Source organism: Chlorocebus sabaeus, chromosome 1 (assembly GCF_047675955.1).
Source record: "Chlorocebus sabaeus isolate Y175 chromosome 1, mChlSab1.0.hap1, whole genome shotgun sequence".
Lineage (NCBI taxonomy): Eukaryota > Metazoa > Chordata > Mammalia > Primates > Cercopithecidae > Chlorocebus > Chlorocebus sabaeus.
In genome coordinates, this window is record NC_132904.1 from 57071476 (window position 1) to 57093336 (window position 21861).

Sequence of the window (21861 nt, forward strand, 5' to 3'; positions counted from 1 at the left end):
CACTATTGACAAGCATCTAAGTTGATTCTGTGTCTTTGCTGTTGTGAATAGTGCAGTGATGAACATATGAGTGCATGTGTGGTAGAATGGTTTATTTTCTTTTGAGTATATATCCAGTAATGGGATTACTGGGTAAAATGATAGTTCTAAGTTCTTTGAGAAATTTCCAAACTGCTTTCCACAGGGGCTGAACTAATTTACATTCCCACCAACAGTGTATAAGTATTACCTTTTCTCTATAGCCTAACCAGCACTTGATATATTTTTAACTTTTTAATAGTAGCCATTCTCACTGATGTGAGATGGTATCTCATACTATAATGCTACAGTAACCAAAATGCATGGTACGGGTACAAAAATAGACACATTGACCAATGGAACAAAATAGAGAACCCAGAAATAAAGAACAATGGGGAAAGGACAGACTATTTAATCAATGGTGCTGGGAAAACTGGGTAACAATATGCAGAAGAATCAACTCAATCCCTGCTTCTCACCACATACAAAAATTAACTTAAGGCGGAGTAAAGACTTAAATGTAAGACTTCAAACTATAGCAATCATACAAGAAAACCTACAAAATATTCTTCTGGTTTTTGGCCTAGGTAAAGAATTTATGACTAAGACCTCAAAAGTAAATGCAGCACCCCCAAAATTGACAACTGGGACCTAATTAAATTAAAGAGCTTCTACACAGCCAAATAAACTATCAGCAAGGTAAATAGACAACCTACAGAATGGGAGAAATATTTACCAGCCATGTATCTGACAAAGGACTAATATCCAGAGTCTATAAGGAATTTTAAAAAATCTGGAAGCAAAAAGCAAATAACTCTATTAGAAAGTTGGAAAAGGACATGAACAGACAGTTCTCAAAAGAAGACATGAGTGGCCAGCAAACACATGCAAAAATGCACAACATCACTAATCATTAGAGAAATCCAAATTAAAACCACAATGAGATATTATCTCACACTAGTCAAAATGGCTGTTATAAAAATGTTTTTAAAAAGCAGATGTTAGCAAGGTCGCAGAGAGAAAGGAATGCTATTGTTGGGAATGTAAATTAATTAATTCAGCTCCTGTGGAAGCCAGTTTGGAGACTTCTCAAAGAACTAAAGATAGAATTACCATTTGACCTAGCAATCCTGTTACTGGGTACACAGTAATCTGTTCTCACATTTTAATACATTGAGTAAACAACAACAGGCTGTACCTTCAACACTTTGTTTGTAAATCTGCTTATCTAAAAATTAAGTTCATCACTTATAAGTTGTGCTTTCCACATAACTGCAGGTCATAATTAAGCTGGACTTTCTGTCACTATCTAACAAGGATCACTTTTTCTCTGTGTTCCTTATTTCTGTTTGAGCCCTCACCCAGCCAAGTGAGCTAAAACACATGACCCAACTCTATGCTTTCTACAAGAAAGTCACTTCAAATATAATAATATAGGCAAGTTGAAAGAAAAATAATGGGTCAGGCGTGGTGGCTCACACTTGTAATCCTAGCACTTTGGGAAGCCAAGGCAGGTGGATCAGGAGGCCAGGAGTTTGAGACCAGCCTGGTCAACATGGTAAAACCCTGTCTCTACTAAAAATACAAAAATTAGCTGGGCATGGTGGCAGGCGCCTGTAATCCCAGCTACTTGGGAGGCTGAGGCAAAAGAATCACTTGAACTCGAGAGGTGGAATTTGCAGTGAGCCGAGATTGCACCACTGCACTCCAGCCTGGGCGACAGAGTAAGACTCCATCTCAAAAACAAAAAATCAAACCCAAAAAAGAAAGTAAAATAATGAAAAAGACATAGTATGTAAATATTAATCAAAAGAAAAGCAGTGGCTGTATTAATATTGAATAACGTAGACTTCAGAGCAAATAAAATTACTGGAGGTAGAGAGGGATATTAAATAAAATAATAAAATTCTTGAAATTATAAAAATGTAGAAGCAGAGAACATATTAGAGGATTCCTGAAGTTAAGGAAGGCATGGGGATGGGACAGAGGTTGTTGTGGCTATGAAAGAGTAATGTGAGGGGTCATTATGTTCATAGAAATGTTCTGTATCTTGACTGTATCACTGCCAATATCCTCATTGTGATATTATACTACAGTTTTTCAAAATGCTTTTCATTGGAAGAAATTGGGTAGAGGGCATATAAGATCTCTCTGTATTATTTACATTTCTTAAAACTGCATGTAAATCTACAATAATCTCAAAGTAAAAAGTTTAATTAAAAAATAAAGGTAGTGTCATCTAGAAACATACAGAAAACATAAGCACTTATTTTTTCCCAGAAGAATTTTTATTTTGAAGAGAAATTATTCTGGTACACTGTACTCTTGCTTATTCCTATAAATCTCAAATAGTTACAGTGGTTTTAGCAGTTCATCAAAAAGTTTTTTAAAAAATTCTAATGCATACTAAAAATAAATAAATTTACAGATGTTTTTAGATTTTTTTCAGATGAGGTCTTGCTTAGTTGCCCAGGTTGGAGTACAGTGGTGCAATTCTAGCTCACTGCAGCCTCAAACTCCTGACTTCAATCCATCTTCCCATTTCTGCCTCCTGAGTAGTTGAGACTACAGGCATGAGCCATGACACCTGGCTAATTTTATTTGTATTTATTTATATTTTTTGTAGAGATGGGGTCTTGTTATGTTGCCCAAGTTTGTCTTGAACTCTTGGCCTCAAACAGTTCTCCCACCTTGGCCTTCCAAAGTGCTGGGGTTACAAGTGTGAGTCACCATGCCCAGCAGCAACACATATTATTATGAGCATACGTACCTGTAATTTGCATTGTCTTGATGAATTCTCAGTGAAATTTTTATAAACAAGTAGTGTACTCAAGAGGCTATATCCCAAAGGACCCCAAATCCCATAAATATCATCTTCCTATACAGTGACAACTCTTTGGAATTTGTCATTATTGTTGATGTACATTCATCCGCAGGTAATAATTTCCCTTTTCTATTGATACAGGAATGTTTGTTTCTCATTTCTGTATTAGAAGTTAAGGTATAGTTTTTTAAAGGAAATAATCATTTGTTGAACATCCACTTATTTCTATGATCGATACTTGGTATTATCATGTACATCATCTTATTCAACACAAGAATCATGTGAAGTATTTTTTTAAACAAATAACGTAATGAAGAGTTGAACAGTTTATGTAAAATTTCTAAGATTCCATAGATTGCTGGTGACAAAGCTGAATCTAATCTCAGGGCCGTATGTTTCCGAAGCTCATGGCATTTCTGTCCAACACATCGCTTCCATGCTGTAATAGCACGTATAACTGACTCTGAATTTCTGTTATACACATCTATCTTTTCTAAAATTTTAAACATTCATTCATTCTTGGGTACATGCCACTTCATAAAGTCCTGTACAAAGATAAGGAAGATAGGACTTTAGAGTTCAAACATGTAATTGCATGGTGTTCCTAACAGCATACTATTGATCAGTTAATTCACACATAAAATTATTCAGGCATCTCAGTTCAGAATAAAAGTGTGAAAATAATGTGGCTGGATGAGCACATGACTTTGATGCCAGTGTGTGTGTGCATATGCATGTAGTGTGTGTATGTGTGTGAAAGAAAAAGAGAAAGAGAGACGAGTGCAAGTGTGTGAGAGAGTTCAGTCTGCTTTATACCAAATTCTTTAAAGAAAAATACATTATTCTTTAATTTTGGTTGATCTTTAAAAAGAGAATTATGGCAACTTTTGTGATTGCTATTGTTGAGGAGCAATAAAGAATGGAAGTTTCCAAGAGTAAATAAACCTTATATTAAATGATGTAGGAAAACATTGAATTATCTTAATTTTCTTCCATAGAAGAAGATATAATTGATAAAAATGGAATTAAATTGTTGACATGTGAAATAAAAATTCCCTCGTTTATCTTATCAGCTATAGCACCTCTTTTGGTTTCCTCTGTATGGTCTGCCTTTCATCTTCCCCTGCCTTTCATTCATTCCTCTCTACTTTAAAAAAATACTTTTGCTTCTCTTTTTTCTTAATTCTAATAGCGGCATCAGTTGGATACTTAAGATACATAGGAGCAAAGAGCAAAGTGTTTGCAGACCGCAGAGTGAAAGTAATCTATTGAGAAATTTAAAGCATTGTCTTCATATGGATGTGTATAGACTATAGTGGATTAATTTACTATGCTGAATCCTAGAATATCAGCATTGATTTAAAAATGTCTCAGCTTCACATTAGCTCAGGCAGACCTGTAATTCCTGAATCTCTTTCATAGTGCTCTCACCAATTTGCAGCCCATTCCAACTGGGCACAATTGTTACTGCTTGATGGTTCTCCCATGTACTGAGCAGTTATTTTGTATATCCTCAGACGTCTAAAAATTGAGCACTAGAGAGTAGTAAAAAAAAAAAAAAAAAAAGATAAAAGTTAATTTCCTTCAGGAGCCATTTCTTGCCCAAGATAAATTGTTTATGTTCCTTCATTCACTTTAAAACTCTGTAACTTCTGCTTCTCTTTACTCATATTCCCACCCAATCAACATGGAATTTCTGTATCAGCAACCCTAGTTTTGTAGCAGCCACTGCAACATTCTTCCCCATTTTGCTGATGCCCTTTGGTGCATATTGGTCTTTCTATGCTGTAATCCCAACTTCTATTACCAATTCAGTTTACTTTTTCATAAAGTCATGATACCTTACAAATACAGACACAATTATATTTTCAAATATTTTTTCATATTTATGACAAAGTATACTTTTTATTTTTATGGTAATTTTTCTCTCCTTCATAAAAATTAACTTCTCCTTTTGAAAATTTTCTCTCAACTCTCCATGTTCAGTTTAAACATTTTATATAATATCTGTTCATCTTCATTCTTTCCTGTCCTAGTAAGATGTTCTCTATTTCTAGCCAATTTTTTAAAACCCTATGCGAAATAACAGCATAGGTGGAGATGAAAGTCTTCACAGACCATATGTAATATTCAAGAATATTATCCATAAAGGTAACCATGACTAGCAATGGCAATTTTGGATCTACGTGAACTTACCACTGCAGTAATCTCAGAAATGACTATCACCGGAATCTAGTTTTTTTGTTTAACTCCAGGATCTTTGACCCTTTTATTTTACCTAGTAGTTTTTCTCATTGGTTTTAAATTCTTCAATAGGGATGACTTTTCCTAGGGTGAGATACTGGGATTGCCTCAAAACTGTTAAGTCACTCCAGGTCAGCTGAGTTGCTTGCCTATTCCCCCTTCCTCACAATCTTCACAACTTTGGGATTAGTTTTCGCTCTCCCTTCTGCTCTTTCAGCAAAGGAAATCCTAGTGAAATCTGACTCCTCATCTATCAGGCACTCAGAACTGTTCAGCTGAAAACAAAAGCACAACTCCCTAGGTGCTGGGCACTGAAGGAGACTATCACCTGCCTCCCAGAATTGTCGTTATCTCTCAGCTGCATCTTTATGTGAATTACTGCACTGCAAAATTACCCTTTCAAGAGTAAATGTATTATTTATATATTAGCATAATTTTAAAACCTTTTTTTAACATGTAATGAACCAAATATACTTTCTGATAGTCTATAGTCTTCTTTAGAAATTATAGAAAAGATGTATAATATGTGAAATAAAGATAGTAAATGAATTGGAAGTAGTCCAGGGATATGGTTCTTCATTTTAGCTCAGTTTCCAGAAAGGCATTTGATCTGAAGTTAGTTACTTAACTTTTTTAGATCTTAGTTTATAATTTTATAAAATGGGAGAAATGGAGTGGATTATTTCTATGACCTTTTTTTTTGGGGGGGGGGGGCGGAGTCTCGCTCTGTCGCCCAGGCTGGACTGCAGTGGCCGGATCTCAGCTCACTAGGAGCTCCGCCTCCCGGGTTTACGCCATTCTCCTGTCTCAGCCTCCCGAGTAGCTGGGACTACAGGCACGCGCCACCTCGCCTGGCTAGTTTTTTGTATTTTTTTAGTAGAGACGGGGTTTCACCGTGTTAGCCAGGATGGTCTGCATCTCCTGACCTCGTGATCCGCCTGTCTCGGCCTCCCAAAGTGCTGGGATTACAGGCTTGAGCCACCGCACCCGGCCCCTAGGACCTTTTTGAAGCTGGGCATCCTGTAAGAAAGCTCTCCTGCTTTTCTTGCTTTTTCATGATTTTTCTCAGGCAAGTTGGTATGGAGGAAGGCTTTCCAGAAGCTGACCTACAGATGCATGTTTTATCAGACAGCAACTATTAAGATAGGGCTGGATATTTGTGTGCTGTAGAAGGCCGGAATCTTCTGTTAGCAACCTAGCCCCAGCTTATGCAGCGTCTTGGGCACAAGTTGTGTCTTTGGAACCTTCTAGGAGTAACCTGATCATGTCTTCTCCAGATTGGCTCACTATCATGAATCAGTTAGCTTGATCCTGAGATAATCAGGAGCTAGCTCATCTCCTCTTTCAAACCTCAGTCTTGTTCTGTTTACTTGTCTGTAAGGTGAGTGCATTACTTCACCTTCTGCCTCCGTCCAGACTTCCTGGACATTTGGTGTACTTTCCCTCAATTGTGAGATCTCTGGGTAGGGACCACAGCCCATTGTTGAGTTAACTGACCTCTTCTTGGTCCTATGGATTAGCATGCAGCTAATGTGTTTGACCTCTGTTTGGAATTCAGAATTCTTAATGACTACACATCTTTGATACAAGAGATGATACCTCAAACATCCTTTTGAACAGCCGCTCTTTTCCATGAGTCTTGGTCTGTTCTGACATTTATGTCTCCCTTCAATCATGTCTTTGACCTAAGAAGATTGAGTTACTGGATTCTTTATGTATTCTAGTGGTCATCTCTGAGATGTGCTCACAGAACGCCTAAATTAAACATCCAATACAAGTTGAGTGTGTTAAGTTAAAAAAAAAAAAAAAGATTTTTCTGAGTATTCCTGACCTTACATCAGTGAACATTTATGTTTTTAAGTCTTACATGAGATATTGTGTGTGAAAGCATTTTCTTCCCAAATTTACATGAGCACCTACATTGTTATATATTTTATTAACTAGATATTGTAAAAATAAATGTGCAATTATAGCATTTAATCCCATTATAATACTCATTTGTTTTTCTTTCAGTGGGCAGTATTCCCAATATAGATGGGGACTGGAAACAACACCGCTATGGTAGAGTTTACTCTTTTGGGGTTATCTGAGGATACCGCACTATGTGCTATTTTATTTATTGTGTTTCTGAGAATTTATGTTGTCACCTTAATGGGTAATATCAGCATAATCATGTTGATCAGAAGAAGTCATCATCTTCATACACCCATGTACCTTTTCTTCTGCCATTTGGCCTTTGTAGACATTGGGTACTCCTCATCAGTCACACCTATCATGCTCATGAGCTTCCTAAGGAAAGAAACCTCTCTCCCTGTTGCTGGTTGTGTGGCCCAGCTCTGTTCTGTATTGACGTTTGGTACAGCTGAATGCTTCCTGCTGGCTGTCATGGCCTATGATCGCTATGTGGCCATCTGCTTGCCCCTGCTCTACTCTACCCGCATGTCCCCCAGAGGCTGCATCATCTTAGTGGGCATGTCCTACCTGGGTGGATGTATGAATGCTTGGACATTCATTGGCTGCTTATAAAGACTGCCTTTCTGTGGGCCAAATAAAGTCAATCACTTTTTCTGTGACTATTCACCACTTTTGAAGCTTGCTTGTTCCCATGATTTTACTGTTGAAATAATTCCAGCTATCTCTTCTGGATCTATCATTGTGGCCACTGTGTGTGTCATAGCCATCTCCTACATCTATATCCTCATCACCATCCTGAAGATGCGCTCCACCGAGGGCCGCCACAAGGCCTTCTCCACCTGTACCTCCCACCTCACTGCAGTCACTCTGTTCTATGGGACCATTACCTTCATTTATGTGATGCCCAAGTCCAGCTACTCAACTGACCAGAACAAGGTGGTGTCTGTGTTCTACACGGTGGTGATTCCCATATTGAACCCCCTGATCTACAGCCTCAGGAACAAGGAGATTAAGAGGGCTCTGAAGAGGGAGCTTAGAATAAAAATATTTCCTTGATGAAACTAGTTTGAAGAATTTGATATATTAATATTCTATATATAATAATAATAAGACACTGAGTGTTTGTGGTCAAAATATATCTGTCCATAGACCATCACCCAGTGTGGAGCTTTTTAGTCAATCATGAGGGTAGATTTTCAGATAGAATAGGAAATTGGAAGTCCATCTTGCTTTACCTTTAATAAAACTGAATTAAATTTATAATTGAGAATGCAAATAATTTCACATGAAAAAATGCTTTATCTGTTGAAAATCCTTTAAAAATTTTATTCTGATTTTTTCAAGAGTTGTTTTCTGTGATAAGTTAAGGCATACCTTTAAATCTTCAGACCCCAGTGTGTGATGTTCCCCTTAATGGGTGCAGCTCACCAACATGGCACATGTTTACTTATGTAACAAACCTGCACGTTGTGCACATGTACCCTAGAACATAAAGTATAACAAAAAATAAAAAAAGAAAGAAAACGTTGGAAAAAAAAAACCCTTCAGACTGTGGCCATTTTCAACATCAGCTTATCCTGAGATACATGCCTGATAGCTATAGTTGTTACTGAGTACATTGTGAGAGAAAATGACAAAGGAACCATAGTAAAATTGCTGGAGATGTTCTTCTTCCAGAAAGGTTGCCTGCTGAGAATGAGCTTGGTAGACCCACAACAATCTGGTCTGTGTTTCTATTCTCTGTCTCCAGCATGGTTATAGGGGTCCCAGAGAAGAACCTGTTAGATGCCCCTGACTAGCCTATGAATTTATCTGTCAGATCAAAACAAGTGACTTCTGTGTGAATGAGAAGGGTTTCTGAACTCCTTAGAGACTGAGTGGAAAAAAAATCAGGCAATAACTTCCAAGAGGAGAATCTAGCTTATAGTGTGACATTGTGGCTCTGAGAAACAACCTTTCAGAGTGACTCATTCATGGTCAGATCCTCATCCTACTCAGGAAACTCAAGGGGACTAGACTGCCTCTCCCCTGAAATTATGTCTGCCCCTGGAGAGGCTTAATCAGCCTCTGTATGCTGACCACTACCAGATTTATTTTTCTTTCCTGTCCCCTCTTTAGTGTTTCAGACAACAATCCCAACATTCTGTCAATAGAACCATAGTGTATCAATCATTTCATTCATATATTTTTTATTTTGTACATTCAAAAACTATATTTGAGGCCAGGCACAGTGGCTCATGCCTGTAGTCCCAGAACTTTGGGAGGCCAAGGCAGCCGGATCACCTGAGGTCGGGAGTTCAAGACCAGCCTGACGAACATGGAGAAACCCTGTCTCTACTAATGATACAAAAAAAAAAAAAAAAAAAAAATTAGCAGTGCATGGCGACGGGCGCCTATAATCCCAGTACTCAGGAGGCTGAGGCACAAGAATTGCTTGAACCTGGGAGGTAGAGGTTGTGGTGAGCCAAGATGGCTCCATTGCACTCCAGCCTGGGCAACAAGAGCAAAACTGTCTCAAAAATAAATAAATAAATAAATAAAATCATATTTGATGATTCTTATTTTATTTTTTCAATTTTTTTTTGAGATGGAATCTAGCTCTATCGCCCAGGCTGGAGTGTAGGGACGTGATCTCGGCTCACTGCAAGCTCTGCCTGCTGGTTCATGCCATTTTCCTGCCTCAGCCTCCCGAATAGCTGGGACTACAGGCGTACGCCGCTGCGCCCAGCTAATTTTTTGTATTTTTTAGTAGAGACAGGATGTCACCATGTTAGCTAGGATGGTCTCGATCTGGTGACCTCGTGATCCGCCCACCTCAGCCTCCCAAAGTGCTGAGATTACAGGTGTGATCCACTGCAGCCGGCCTATTTGGTGACTCTTATAGGCACTGCCCTAGATGAGGATATAAGTGACTAATAGCCACAGATGTCTGTCATGATGGAATCTATCTGCTAACATAGGAGTCAGACAATAAAACTAACAAGTAAGTGATACCTAGTATTAGAAGGGGATGAGTGCTATGGAGAAAGAAAAAGTGGAAGAGCATGTGGAAGGTTGATGTGCCAGGGGCAGGGAGGAGTCACTGCAGGTCTCACTGGGAACATAACATCTGAACACCGGCTGCTGAAGGTGAGCACGGTTCATGTTGAATGTGGTGTTACCTGTGTAACAGCTCTATGAGTCTAATCTTCACTCACATGCATGTAATTTACTTTTGAGGTTTCTGTTCCAACCATGGCAGAATTGGCCATTTTAATCAGTGCCATGGTAAGTACAATTAAAACATGATAAAATGTTAAATATATCTTAAATTTCACATTAGCACTTACAGGATAATAAGGAATTGTCTTACCAGAAAGTGTGATAACCTAGAAAAGTAGGCCCAATACTCAAAAATACTTTTGCCGAGAGAGAATTTGACAAGTCAGAAGATTGTTATTAACCTGAGCTGTGGCTTTAGTGTTCTTTTGGGATGAGAGGGCCACAAGTCAAAGCCTATGGCATATCCAGGTAAGAAGTCTGATTGATACACCTCACATGTATCCTCAGGATAAGGGAAAACCTGAAGTAACCAGGGCTGGCACAGGTTAGCAGTCCTGGAGAGCTTGAGAAGCTCAGTGCTTGAATTTGAATATAACATGGTCAGGGACAGGTGGACCGAATCAGGGTGAACTGAATAAGCAAACAACCTCATGTCCATCAGAACAGATATCTGTCCTGATGTCTGTCATGTCAATGATTTCTACTGGTAATTGTTTAAATCAATCAATGACCTAATGTCAATGATTCCTAGTGGTAATTATTCAAAATCAATAACCAACACACAGTGAAAAATAATGACCAACACAAAAGGAAACAAGGTACCAAGCATGAAAGCCAGTGGAAGCAACAGGCAACAGAAACAAAACTAAGATTTAATATATGGAAATGAATAATTACAGACTATACTATTGCTTTGTTTCAAAGTAAAAGACTATTTGAAATGTGTACAATTACAGAAAACCAAAAATAATGACTAAATGTATGCAATTATTTAGAACATCATACATGAAAAATTCACAATGCCAGTAGAGTTACACCAGGCATTTCTATTTGGTGAGCATAGTCCTCATTGGTCTTCACATAGAAATCCCAAGTGTCAGCACAGGCAGAGGAGCTATCCTTCTTAGAAGCCTCATGACCTTAACTGGAATCAATATATTTTACTTGATTTATTTAGTATTTAGTATAGTGTTTAGTTCCAGGGACCCTGCAAGGTTTTTAAAGCAATAAGAATCACAGAACTCAAGGAAGTATAAAGTATAAAATAGAGGCCGGGTGCAGTGGCTCACACCTGTAATCCCAGGAGGCTGAAGCGGTGGGACCACAAGGTCAGAAGATTGAGACCATCCTGGCTAGCATGGTGAAACCCCATCTCTACTAAAAAATGCAAAAAATTAGCCAGGTGTGGTGGCAGGCACCTGTAGTCCCAGCTACTGGGGAGACTGAGGCAGGAGAATGGCATGAACCCGGGAGGCGGAGCTTGCAGTGAGCCGAGATCACGACACTGCACTCCAGTCTGGGCAACAGAGCGAGACTCCGTCTCAAAAAAAAAAAAAAAAAAAAAAAGGATAGAATTTACAATTAATCATTTTTGTCACAAGCAGTGTAGTGTTATATGTAACACACCTGACATTTCAGTTTTGTCCCAATTTAGGAGAAATAGGAAGTTCACTCATGGTAAAATTTATCCTTAAAGAAGTCAAATGACATGTCATTGGGGGTCTTAAATGCAATACACTATTTACATAGAATTCTGAACAAATGCACTGTTTAGAATTCCATACTGAATCATAGGCAGAACTTAAGGACCATGAATAATGTTATTTGGGAAACAGGCCCCTTGCTCTGTGTGTCAAGTATGGGGCTCTGAGAGAAATTTGTTTAGAAGACAACCTAGGCAATACTATTCAGGACATAGGCATGGGCAAAGACTTCATTACTAGAACACCAAAAGCAACAGCAACAAAAGCTAAATTTGGCAAATGGGATCTAATTAAACTAAAGAATTTCTGCACAGCAAAAGAAATTATAATCAGAGTGGAGGGGCAACCTACAGAATGGGAGAAAACTTTTGCAATCTATCCATCTGACAAAGGGCTAATATCCAGAATCTACAAAAAACTTAAACAAATTTACAAGAAACAAACAACTCCATCAAAAAGTGAGCAAAGGATATAAGCAGACATTTCTCAAAAGAAGACATTTATGCAGCCAACAAACATGATAAAAAGCTCATCATCACTGGTTGTTAGAGAAATGCAAATCAAAACCACAATGAGATACCATCTCATGCCAGTTAGATCGGCGATCATTAAAAAGTCAGGAAACAACAGATGCTGGAGAGGATGTGGAGAAATAGGAACGCTTTTACACTATTGGTAGGAGTATAAATTAGTTCAACCATTATGGAAGACAGTGTGGTGATTCCTCAAGGATCTAGAACTAGAAATACCATTTGACCCAGCTATTCCATTACTGGGTATATACCCAAAAGATTATAAATCATTCTACTATAAAGACACTTGCACACATATGTTTATTGTGGTGGTATTCACAACAGCAGAGACTTGGAACCAACCCAAATGCCCATGAATGATAGACTGGATAAAGAAAATGTGGCACATATACACCATGGAATACTATGTAGCCATAAAAAAGGATGAGTTCATGTCCTTTGCAGCGACATGGATGAGGCTGGAAGCCATCATTCTGAGCAAGCTAACACAAGAACAGAAAACCAAACGCTGCATGTTCTCACTCATAAATGAGTGTTGAATGATGGGATCACATGGACACAGGGAAGGGAACATCACATACCAGGGGCCTGTCAGGGAAGGGATAGCATTAGGAGAAATATCTAATGTAGATGACAGGTTGATGGGTGCAGCAAACCACTATGGCACGTGTTTACCTATGTAAAAAAACTGCACGTTCTGCACATGTACCCCAGAACTTAAAGTATAAAAAAGAGTAGAATAAAAATATTATTTTTTCTTGAAAAAAAAAAACATGACAGCCACAGATTCAGAAAAGACTTTGATAATTTTTATCATCAATTTGTGATTAAAAAGCCTTAGCAAAATTGAAATAGAATAATTACTTCATCTAGGAAAAAACTACTCATGTTTGAAAGCTTTTCCTTCGTGTCTGAGAATAAGAAAGTGATGCCATTGTTAGCATTCTATTCTTCACGGTATGGATGACACTAGGCAGGGCACTACAATAAGAAAAGGAAATAGAAGGCATAACAATAGAAGAAAAGACGTGAAGTGTTATACAAGATGACTATTTATGTAGAAAATAATGAAGTAAAAATAGATTATCAGTATTAGAGATATTTTTAACAATATTGATGAAAAACAAAATAAGAGCAAATGTTTTATTTCCTTTTAAAATTTTTTAATTTTTATGGGTACATAGTAGGTGTATATATTTATGGGGTACAGGAGATGTTTTGATACAGGCATGCAATGTATAATAATTACATGATAGAGAATGGGGTATGCACCCCCTCAAACACTTGTCCTTTGTATTACAAACAACCCAATTATATTCTTTTAGTTATTTTAAAATGTATGATTAAAATATTGATTGTAGTCGCCCTGTTGTGCTAGCAAATGCTAGGTTTTATTCATTAATTCTAACTATTTTTTTATACTGATTAACCATCTTCACTTCCCCTCCAACCCTCTACTGCCTTTCTCAACCTCTAATAACCATCCTTCTACTCTTTATCTCAATTAGTTCAATTGTTTTGATGTTTATATCACACAAATAAATGAGAACATGTGAGTGACATTTGTCTTTCTGTATGAAAAAAACTCATCATCACTGGATTATTTCACTTAACATGATGTTCTGCAGTTCCGTTAACATTGTCGCAAATGACAGGGCCTCATCCTTTTTTACGGCCAAATAGTACTTCATTGTGTCTATGTACCACATTTTCTTTATCCATTCATCTGCCGATGGATGGTTAGGTTGCTTCCAAATCTTGGCTATTGTGAACATTACTGCAACAAACATGGGAGCGCAGAATCTCTTTGATATACTGATTTCCTTTCTTTGGGGTATATACCCAGCAGTGGGACTGCTGGATCATATGGTAATTCTATTTTTGAGGAACCTCCACACTGTTCTCCACAGTGCTTGTACTAACTTACATTCCCACCAACAGTGTACGAGGGTTCCCTTTTCTCCACATCCTCACCAGCATTTGTTATTGCCTGTCTTTTGGATAAAAGCCATTTGAACTGTGGTGAAATGATATATCATTGTAGTTTTGATTTGCATTTCTCTGATGACTAACAATGCCGAATAACTTTTCATATGTTTGTTTGCCATTTGTATGTCTTCACTTGAGAAATGTCTATTCAAATCTTTTGCCCATTTTAAAAACTGGATTATTAGATATTTTCGTATAGAGTTGTTTGAACTCCTTATGTATTCTGATTATTAATCCCTTGTCAGAGGGATAGTTTGCAAATATTTTCTCCCATTCTGTGGGTTGTCTCTTCACTTTGTTTATTGTATCATCTGCTGCACAGAAGCTTTTTAACTTGAGGTGATCCCATTTGCCCATTTTTCTTTGGTTGCCTATGCTTGTGGGGTATTGCTCAAGAAATTTTTGTCCAGATCCATGTTCTGGAGACTTCCTCTAATGTTTTCTTGTAGTGATTTAGCAGTTTGAGGTCTTAGATTTAAGTCTCTGATCCATTTTGATTTTATCTTTGTATATATAGATAAAAGGGTCAGTTTCATTCTTCTGCTTATGGAAATCCAGATTTCCCAGCATGATTTGTTGAAGAGACTGTCTTTTCCCCGGTGTATGTTCTTTGCACCTTTGTCAAAAATGAGTTTACTGTAGGTGTGTGGATTTGTTTATGGGTTCTCTTTTCTGTTCCATTGGTGTATGCGTACATTTTTATGCCAGTATCATGCTGTTTTGTTCGCTATAACTGTGTAGTATAATTTGAAGTCAAGTAATGTGATTCTTCCAGTTTTGTTCTTTTTGCCTATGAGAGTTTTGGCTACTTGGGCTCTTTTCTGGTTCCATATAAGTTTTAGGATTCTGTTTTCTATTTCTGTGAAGAATGTCATTGGTATTTTGATGGCGATTGCACTGGATCTGTAAACTGCTTTGAGTAGTACGGACCTTTTAACAGTATTGATTCTTCTAATCCACAAGCATGGACTATCTTTCCATTTTTTGTGTCCTTTTCAATTTATTTCATCAGTGTTTAACAGTTTTCTTTGCAGATATCTGTCATTTCTTTGGTTAATTACTAGTTATTTAATTTTATTTGTGACTGTTGTAAATGGGATTCTGTTTTTTATTTCTTTTTCATATTGTTTACTGTTGATGGCATATAGAAATGCTACTGATTTTTTAAATGTTGATCTTGTATCCTGCAACTTTACTGAAATTGTTTATCAGCTGTAATAGTTTTTTTGGTGGAGTCATTTGATTTTTCCAAATATAAGATTATATAATCTGCAAACAAGGATAATTTGACTTCTTTCTTTCCAATTTGGATGACCTTTATATTTTCCTCTTGTTTGCTCTAGCTAGGACTACCAGTACTATGTTGAATAACAGTGGTGAAAGTGGCCACCTTTGTAATGTTCTAGGTCTTAAAGGAAAGCCTTTGAGTTTTTACCCATTCAGTATGATACTTGTAGGTCTGTCATATATGGATTTTGTTATGTTGTGGTATGCTCCTTCTATATATTTTTTAATATTTTTATGATGAAGGGATGTTGAATTTTATCAAATGCTTTCTCATCATCAGTTGAAATGATTATATGGTTTTTGTTCTTCATTTTGTTAATATGATGTACCACATTGGATTGATTTGATACGTTGAACCATCCTTGTATCCCTGTGACAAATCCTACTTAGTCATGATGAATGAATTTTTAAAAATGTGTTGTTGAATTTGATTTGCTAGCATTTTGTTCAGGATTTTTGCATCAATATTCATCAGGCATATTGGGGTATTGAAGTCTTCAGCTATTATTGTATTGGAGTCTATTTCTCTCTTTAGCTCTAATAATATTTGCTTTATATATCTGGGTGCTCCAGTGTTGGATGCATGTATATTTAATATTGTTATAATCCACTTTCCAAATTGACCTCTTTATCGCTATATAGTGACACTTTGTCTCTTGCGGTTTTTGTTTTGAAATCTATTTTGTCTGATATAAATATAGTGACTCCTGGTGTTTTTGGGTTTCCATTGGCATGGAATATTTTTCCATCTCTTTGCTTTCAATCTATGTGTGTTTTTATAGGTAAGGTGTGTTTCTTGGCAGAAACAGATCAATGGGTCTTGTTCTTTCATACATTCAGTCAGCCTACGCCTTTTGATTGGAGAGTTTAGTCCACTACATTCAATGTTATTATTGATAAGTAAGGCCTTGCTCTTGCCATTATGTTATTTGTTTTCTGGTTGTTTTGTGGTCCTCTCTTCCTTATTTTCTGTCTTCCTGTCTTCCTTTTAATGAAGGTGATTATCTCTGGTGATATAATTCATTCTCTTGCTTTTTTTGTATATCTATCATATGTTTTTTGGTTTGAGGTTGCCATGAGGCTTGCAATTACCCATTATTTTAAACTCATAATAATTTTAATGCTGTTTTCATAAACAAATAAACAAACAAAAATAAAACTAATAAACAGTTTAGCTTCATCTTCCCTGCTTTTTAATTTTTTGATGTTTTTATTTATACTTTATTGTATTGTCTATGTCTTGAAAAGTTGTTGCAGTTATTATTTTTCATTGGTTCATCATTTTGTTTTCCTACTAAGGTATGAGTAGTTTACACACCATTGTTACAGTGTTATAATATTCTGTGTTTTTCTGTGTATTTTCCAGTGAGTTTAGTACCTTCAGGTGATTGTTTAGTGCTCATGTATATCTTTTTATTTCTGCTTGAAGTACTTGCTTTAGCATTTCTTGTAGTACAGGTCTGCTGTTGATGAAATCCCTCAGCTATTGTTTGCTGGGAAAGTCTTTATTTCTTCTTCATGTTTGAAGGATATTTTCACCAGATATTCTACTGTAGGGTAATTTTTTATTTTTTTTTACTTCAAATATGTTATGCTGCTCTCTCCTAGCCTTTTCCACTGAAAAGTCTACTGCCAGATGTATTAGAGCTCCATTGTATGTTGTTTTTTTTTTCCTCTTGATACTTTTTGCATCCTTTATCTTCATTATTAAATGCCTTGAGGTAGTCTTCTTTGGATTAAATCTGCTTGGTGTTCTATAATCTTCTTGTACTTGAATGATGATATCTTTCTCTAGTTTTGGGAAGTTCTCTGTTATTATCCCTTTGAATAAACTTTCTTCCCCTAGCTGTTTCTCTACCCCCTCTTTAAGGCCAATAACTCTTAGATTTGTCCTTTTGAGGCTATTTTGTATATTCTATAAGGATGCCGCAATTACTTTTGCACCAACCTAATATCTCCTCTGACTGCGTATTTTCTTTTTTTATTTTTATTTTTTATTTTTTTAATTATACTTTAAGTTCTAGGGTACATGTGCACAAATGCAGGTTTGTTGCATATGTATACGAGTGCCATGTTGGTGTGCTGCACCCATTAACTCGTCATTTACATTAGGTATTTCTCCTAATGCTATCCCTCCCTGCTGCCCCCACCCCACAACAGGCCCCAGTGTGTGATTTTCCCCGCCCTGTGTCCAAGTGTTCTCATTGTTCAATTTCCACCTATGAGTGAGAACAAGCGGTGTTTGCTTTTCTGTCCTTGTGATAGTTTGCTCAGGATGATGGTTTCCAGCCTCATCCATGTCCCTGCAAAGGACATGAACTCATTCTTTTTTATGGCTGCATAGTATTCCATGGTGTATATGTGCCACATTTTCTTTATCCAGTCTATCATTGATGGACATTTGGGTTGGTTGCAAGTCTTTGCTATTGTGAATAGTGTCACAATAAACATACATGTGCATGTTTCTTTATAGTAGCATGACTTTGGGTATATACCCAGTAATGGAATAGCTGGGTCAAATGGTATTTCTAGTTCTAGATTCTTGAGGAATCACCACCCTGTCTTCCACAATGGTTGAAATAATTTACACTCCCTCCAATAGTGTAAAAGCATTCCTATTTCTCCACTTTCTCTCCAGCAACTGTTTTTTCCTGACTCTTTAATGATCGTCATTCTAACTGGTGTGAGATGGTATCTCATTGTGGTTTTGATTTGCATTTCTCTGATGACCAGTGATGATGAGCATTTTTTCATGTGTCTGTTGGCTGCATACATTTCTTCTTTTGAAAAGTGTCTGTTCATATCCTTTGCCAACTTTTTGATGGGGTTGTTTTTTTCTTGTAAATTTGTTTAAGTTTTTTGTAGATTCTGGATATTAGCCCTTTGTCAGATGGGTAGATTGCAAAAATTTTCTCCCATTCTGTAGGTTGCCTGTTCACTCTGATGGTAGTTTCTTTTGCTGTGCAGAAGCTCTTTAGTTTAATTAGATCCCACTTGTCTGTTTTGGCTTTTGTTGCCATTGTTTTTGGTGTTTTAGTCGTGAAGTCCTTGCCCATGCCTATCTCCTGAATGGTATTGGCTAGATTTTCTTCTAGGGTTTTTATGGTTTTAGGTCTAACATTTAAGTCTTTAATCCATCTTGAATTAATTTTTGTATAAGGTGTAAGGAAGGGATCCAGTTTCAGCTTTCTACATATCACTAGCCAGTTTTCCCAGCATCATTTATTAAATAGGGAATCCTTTCCCAATTTCTTGTTTTTGTCAGGTTTGTCAAAGATCAGATAGCTGTAGATGTGTGGTGTTATTTCTGAGGCCTCTGTTCTGTTCCATTGGTCTAAATCTCTGTTTTTGTACCAGTACCATGCTGTTTTGGTTACTGTAGACTTGTAGTATAGTTTGAAGTCAGATAGCATGATGCCTACAGCTTTGTTCTTTTTGCTTAGGATTGTCCTGGCAATGCAGGCTCCTTTTAGGTTCTATATAAACTTTAAAGTATTTTTTTTTTCCAATTCTGTGAAGAAAGTCATTGTTAGCTTGATGGGGATGGCATTACATCTATGAATTACCTTGGGCAGTATGCCCATTTTCACGATATTGATTCTTCCTATCCATGAGCATGGAATATTCTTCCATTTGTTTGTGTACTCTTTTATTTCTTTGAGCAGTGGTTTGTAGTTCTCCTTGAAGAGATCCTTCACATCCTTTGTAAGTTGGATTCCTAAGTATTTTATTCTCTTTGAAGCATTCATGATTTGGCTCTCTGTTTGTCTAATATTGGTGTATAGGAATGCTTGTAATTTTTGCATATTGATTTTGTATGCTGAGACTTTGCTGAAGTTGCTTATCAGCTTAAGGAGATTTTGGGCTGAGATGATGGGTTTTCTAAATGTACAATCATGTCATCTGCAAACAGGGACATTTTGACTTCCTCTTTTCCTAATTGAATACCCTTTATGTCTTTCTCTTGCCTGACTGCCTTGGCCAGAACTTCCAGCACTATGTTGAATAGGAGCGGTGAGAGAGGGCATCCTTGTCTTGTGTCAGTTTTCAAAGGGAATGCTTCCAGGTTTTGCTCATTCAGTATGATATTGGCTGTGGGTTTGTCATAAATAACTCTTATTATTTTGAGATAAGTTCCATCAATACCTAGTTTATTGAGTTTTTAGCATGAAGAGATGTTGAATTTTGTCGAAGGTCTTTTCTGCATCTATTGAGATAATCATGTGGTTTTTGTCTTTGATTCTGTTTATGTGATGGATTATGTATATTGACTTGCATATGTTGAACCAGGCTTGCATCCCAGGGATGAAGCTGACTTGATAGTGGTGGATAAGCTTTTTGATGTGCTCCTGGATTCAGTTTGCCAGTATTTTATTGAGGATTTTCACATCAATGTTCATCAGGGATATTGGTCTAAATTTCTCTTTTTTTGTTGTGTCTCTGCCAGGCTTTGGTATCAGGATGATGCTGGCCTCATAAAATGAGTTAGGGAGGATTCCCTCTTTTTCTATTGATTGGAATGGTTTCAGAAGGAATGGTACCAGCTCCTCTTTGTACTTCTGGTAGAATTTGGCTGTGAATCCATCTGGTCCTGGACTTTTTTTGGTTGGTAGGCTATTAATTATTGCCTCAATTTCAGAGCCTGTTATTGATCTATCAAGGGAGTCAACTTCTTCCTGGTTTAGTCTTGGGAGAGTGTATACGTCCAGGAATTTATCCATTTCTTCTAGATTTTCTAGTTTATTTGTATAGAGGTGTTTGTAGTATTGTCTGATGGTAGTTTGTATTGCTGTGGAATAAGTGGTGATATCCCCTTTATCATTTTTTATTGCATCTATCTATTTGATTCTTCTCTCTTTTCTTCTTTATTAGTCTTGCTAGTGGTCTATCAATTTTGTTGATCTTTTCAAAAAACCAGCTCCTGGATTCACTGATTTTTTTGAAGGTTTTTTTTTGTGTCTCTGTCTTCTTCAGTTCTGCTCTCATCTTAGTTATTTCTTGCCTTTTGCTAGCTTTTGAATTTGTTTGCTCTTGCTTCTCTAGTTCTTTTAATTGTGATGTTAGGGTGTCAATTTTAGATCTTTCCTGCTTTCTCTTGTGGGCATTCAGTGCTATAAATTTCCCTCTACACACTGCTTAATTGTGTCCCAGAGAGTCTGGTACATTGTGTCTTTGTTCTCATTGATTTCAAAGAACATCTTTATTTCTTCCTTCATTTCGTTATCTACCCAGTGGTCATTCAGGAGCAGGTTGTTCAGTTTCCATGTAGTTGTGCGGTTTTGAGTGAGATTCTTAATCCTGAGTTCTAATTTGATTGCCCTGTGGTCTGAGAGACAGTTTGTTGTGATTTCTATTTTTTTTACATTTTCTGAGGAGTGTTTTACTTCCAACTATGTGGTCAATTTTGGAATAAGTGTGATGTGATACTGAGAAGAATGTATATTCTGTGGAGAGTTCTTTAGAAGTCTATTAGGTCCGCTTGGTCCAGAGCTGAGTTCAAGTCCTGGATATCCTTGTTAACCTTCTGTCTCGTTGATCTGTCTAATATTGACAGTGGGGTGTTAAAGCCTTCCATTATTATTGTGTGGAAATTTAAGTCTCTTTGTAAGTCTCTAAGGACTTGTTTATGAGTCTTGGTGCCTGTATTGGGTGCATACATATTTAGGATAGTTAACTTTTCTTGTTGAATTTATCCCTTTACCATTATGGAATGGTCTTCTTTGTCTCTTTTGATCTTTGTTGGTTTAAAGTCTGTTTTATCAGAGACTAGGATTGCAACCCCTGCTTTGTTTTTTGTTTTCCATTTGCTTGGTAGGTCTTCCTGCATCCACACCCCTTTATTTTGAGCCTATGTGTGTCTCTGCATGTGAAATGCTCCTGTATACAGTACACTGATGGATCTTGACTCTTTATCCAATTTACCAGTCCGTGTCTTTTAACTGGGGCATTTAGCCCATTTACATTTAAGATTAATATAGTTATATGTGAACTTGATCCTGTCATTATGATGTTAGCTGGTTATTTTGCCAGTTACTTGATGAGTTTCTTCCTAGCATCGAAGGTCTTTACAGTTTGGCATGTTTTTTCAGTGGCTGGTACCAGTTGTTCCTTTCCATGTTTAGTGCTTCTTCAGGAGCTCTTGTAAGGCAGGTCTGGTGGTGACAAAATCAGCATTTGCTTGTTGGTAAAGGATTTTATTTTTCCTCCTCTTGTGAAGCTTAGTTTAACTGGATATGAAATTAGGGTTGAAAATTCTTTTCTTTAAGAATGTTGAATATTGGCCCCCACTCTCTTCTGGCTTCTAGAA

The 21861-nt window shown here is 37.1% G+C and overlaps 1 protein-coding gene and 1 long non-coding RNA gene across 2 annotated transcripts in view; both read left to right on the top strand.

Annotated features, from left to right (window-relative positions):
- Positions 1-21861, top strand: part of LOC140713428 (uncharacterized) — an 83775-nt gene that overhangs the window by 8988 nt on the left and 52926 nt on the right. The window lies entirely within an intron of this gene.
- LOC140713175 (olfactory receptor 5P3-like) lies at positions 7121-8056 on the top strand. Its single transcript, XM_073022561.1, is given in 1 exon segment — positions 7121-8056. A coding segment is annotated over 1 exon segment (936 nt).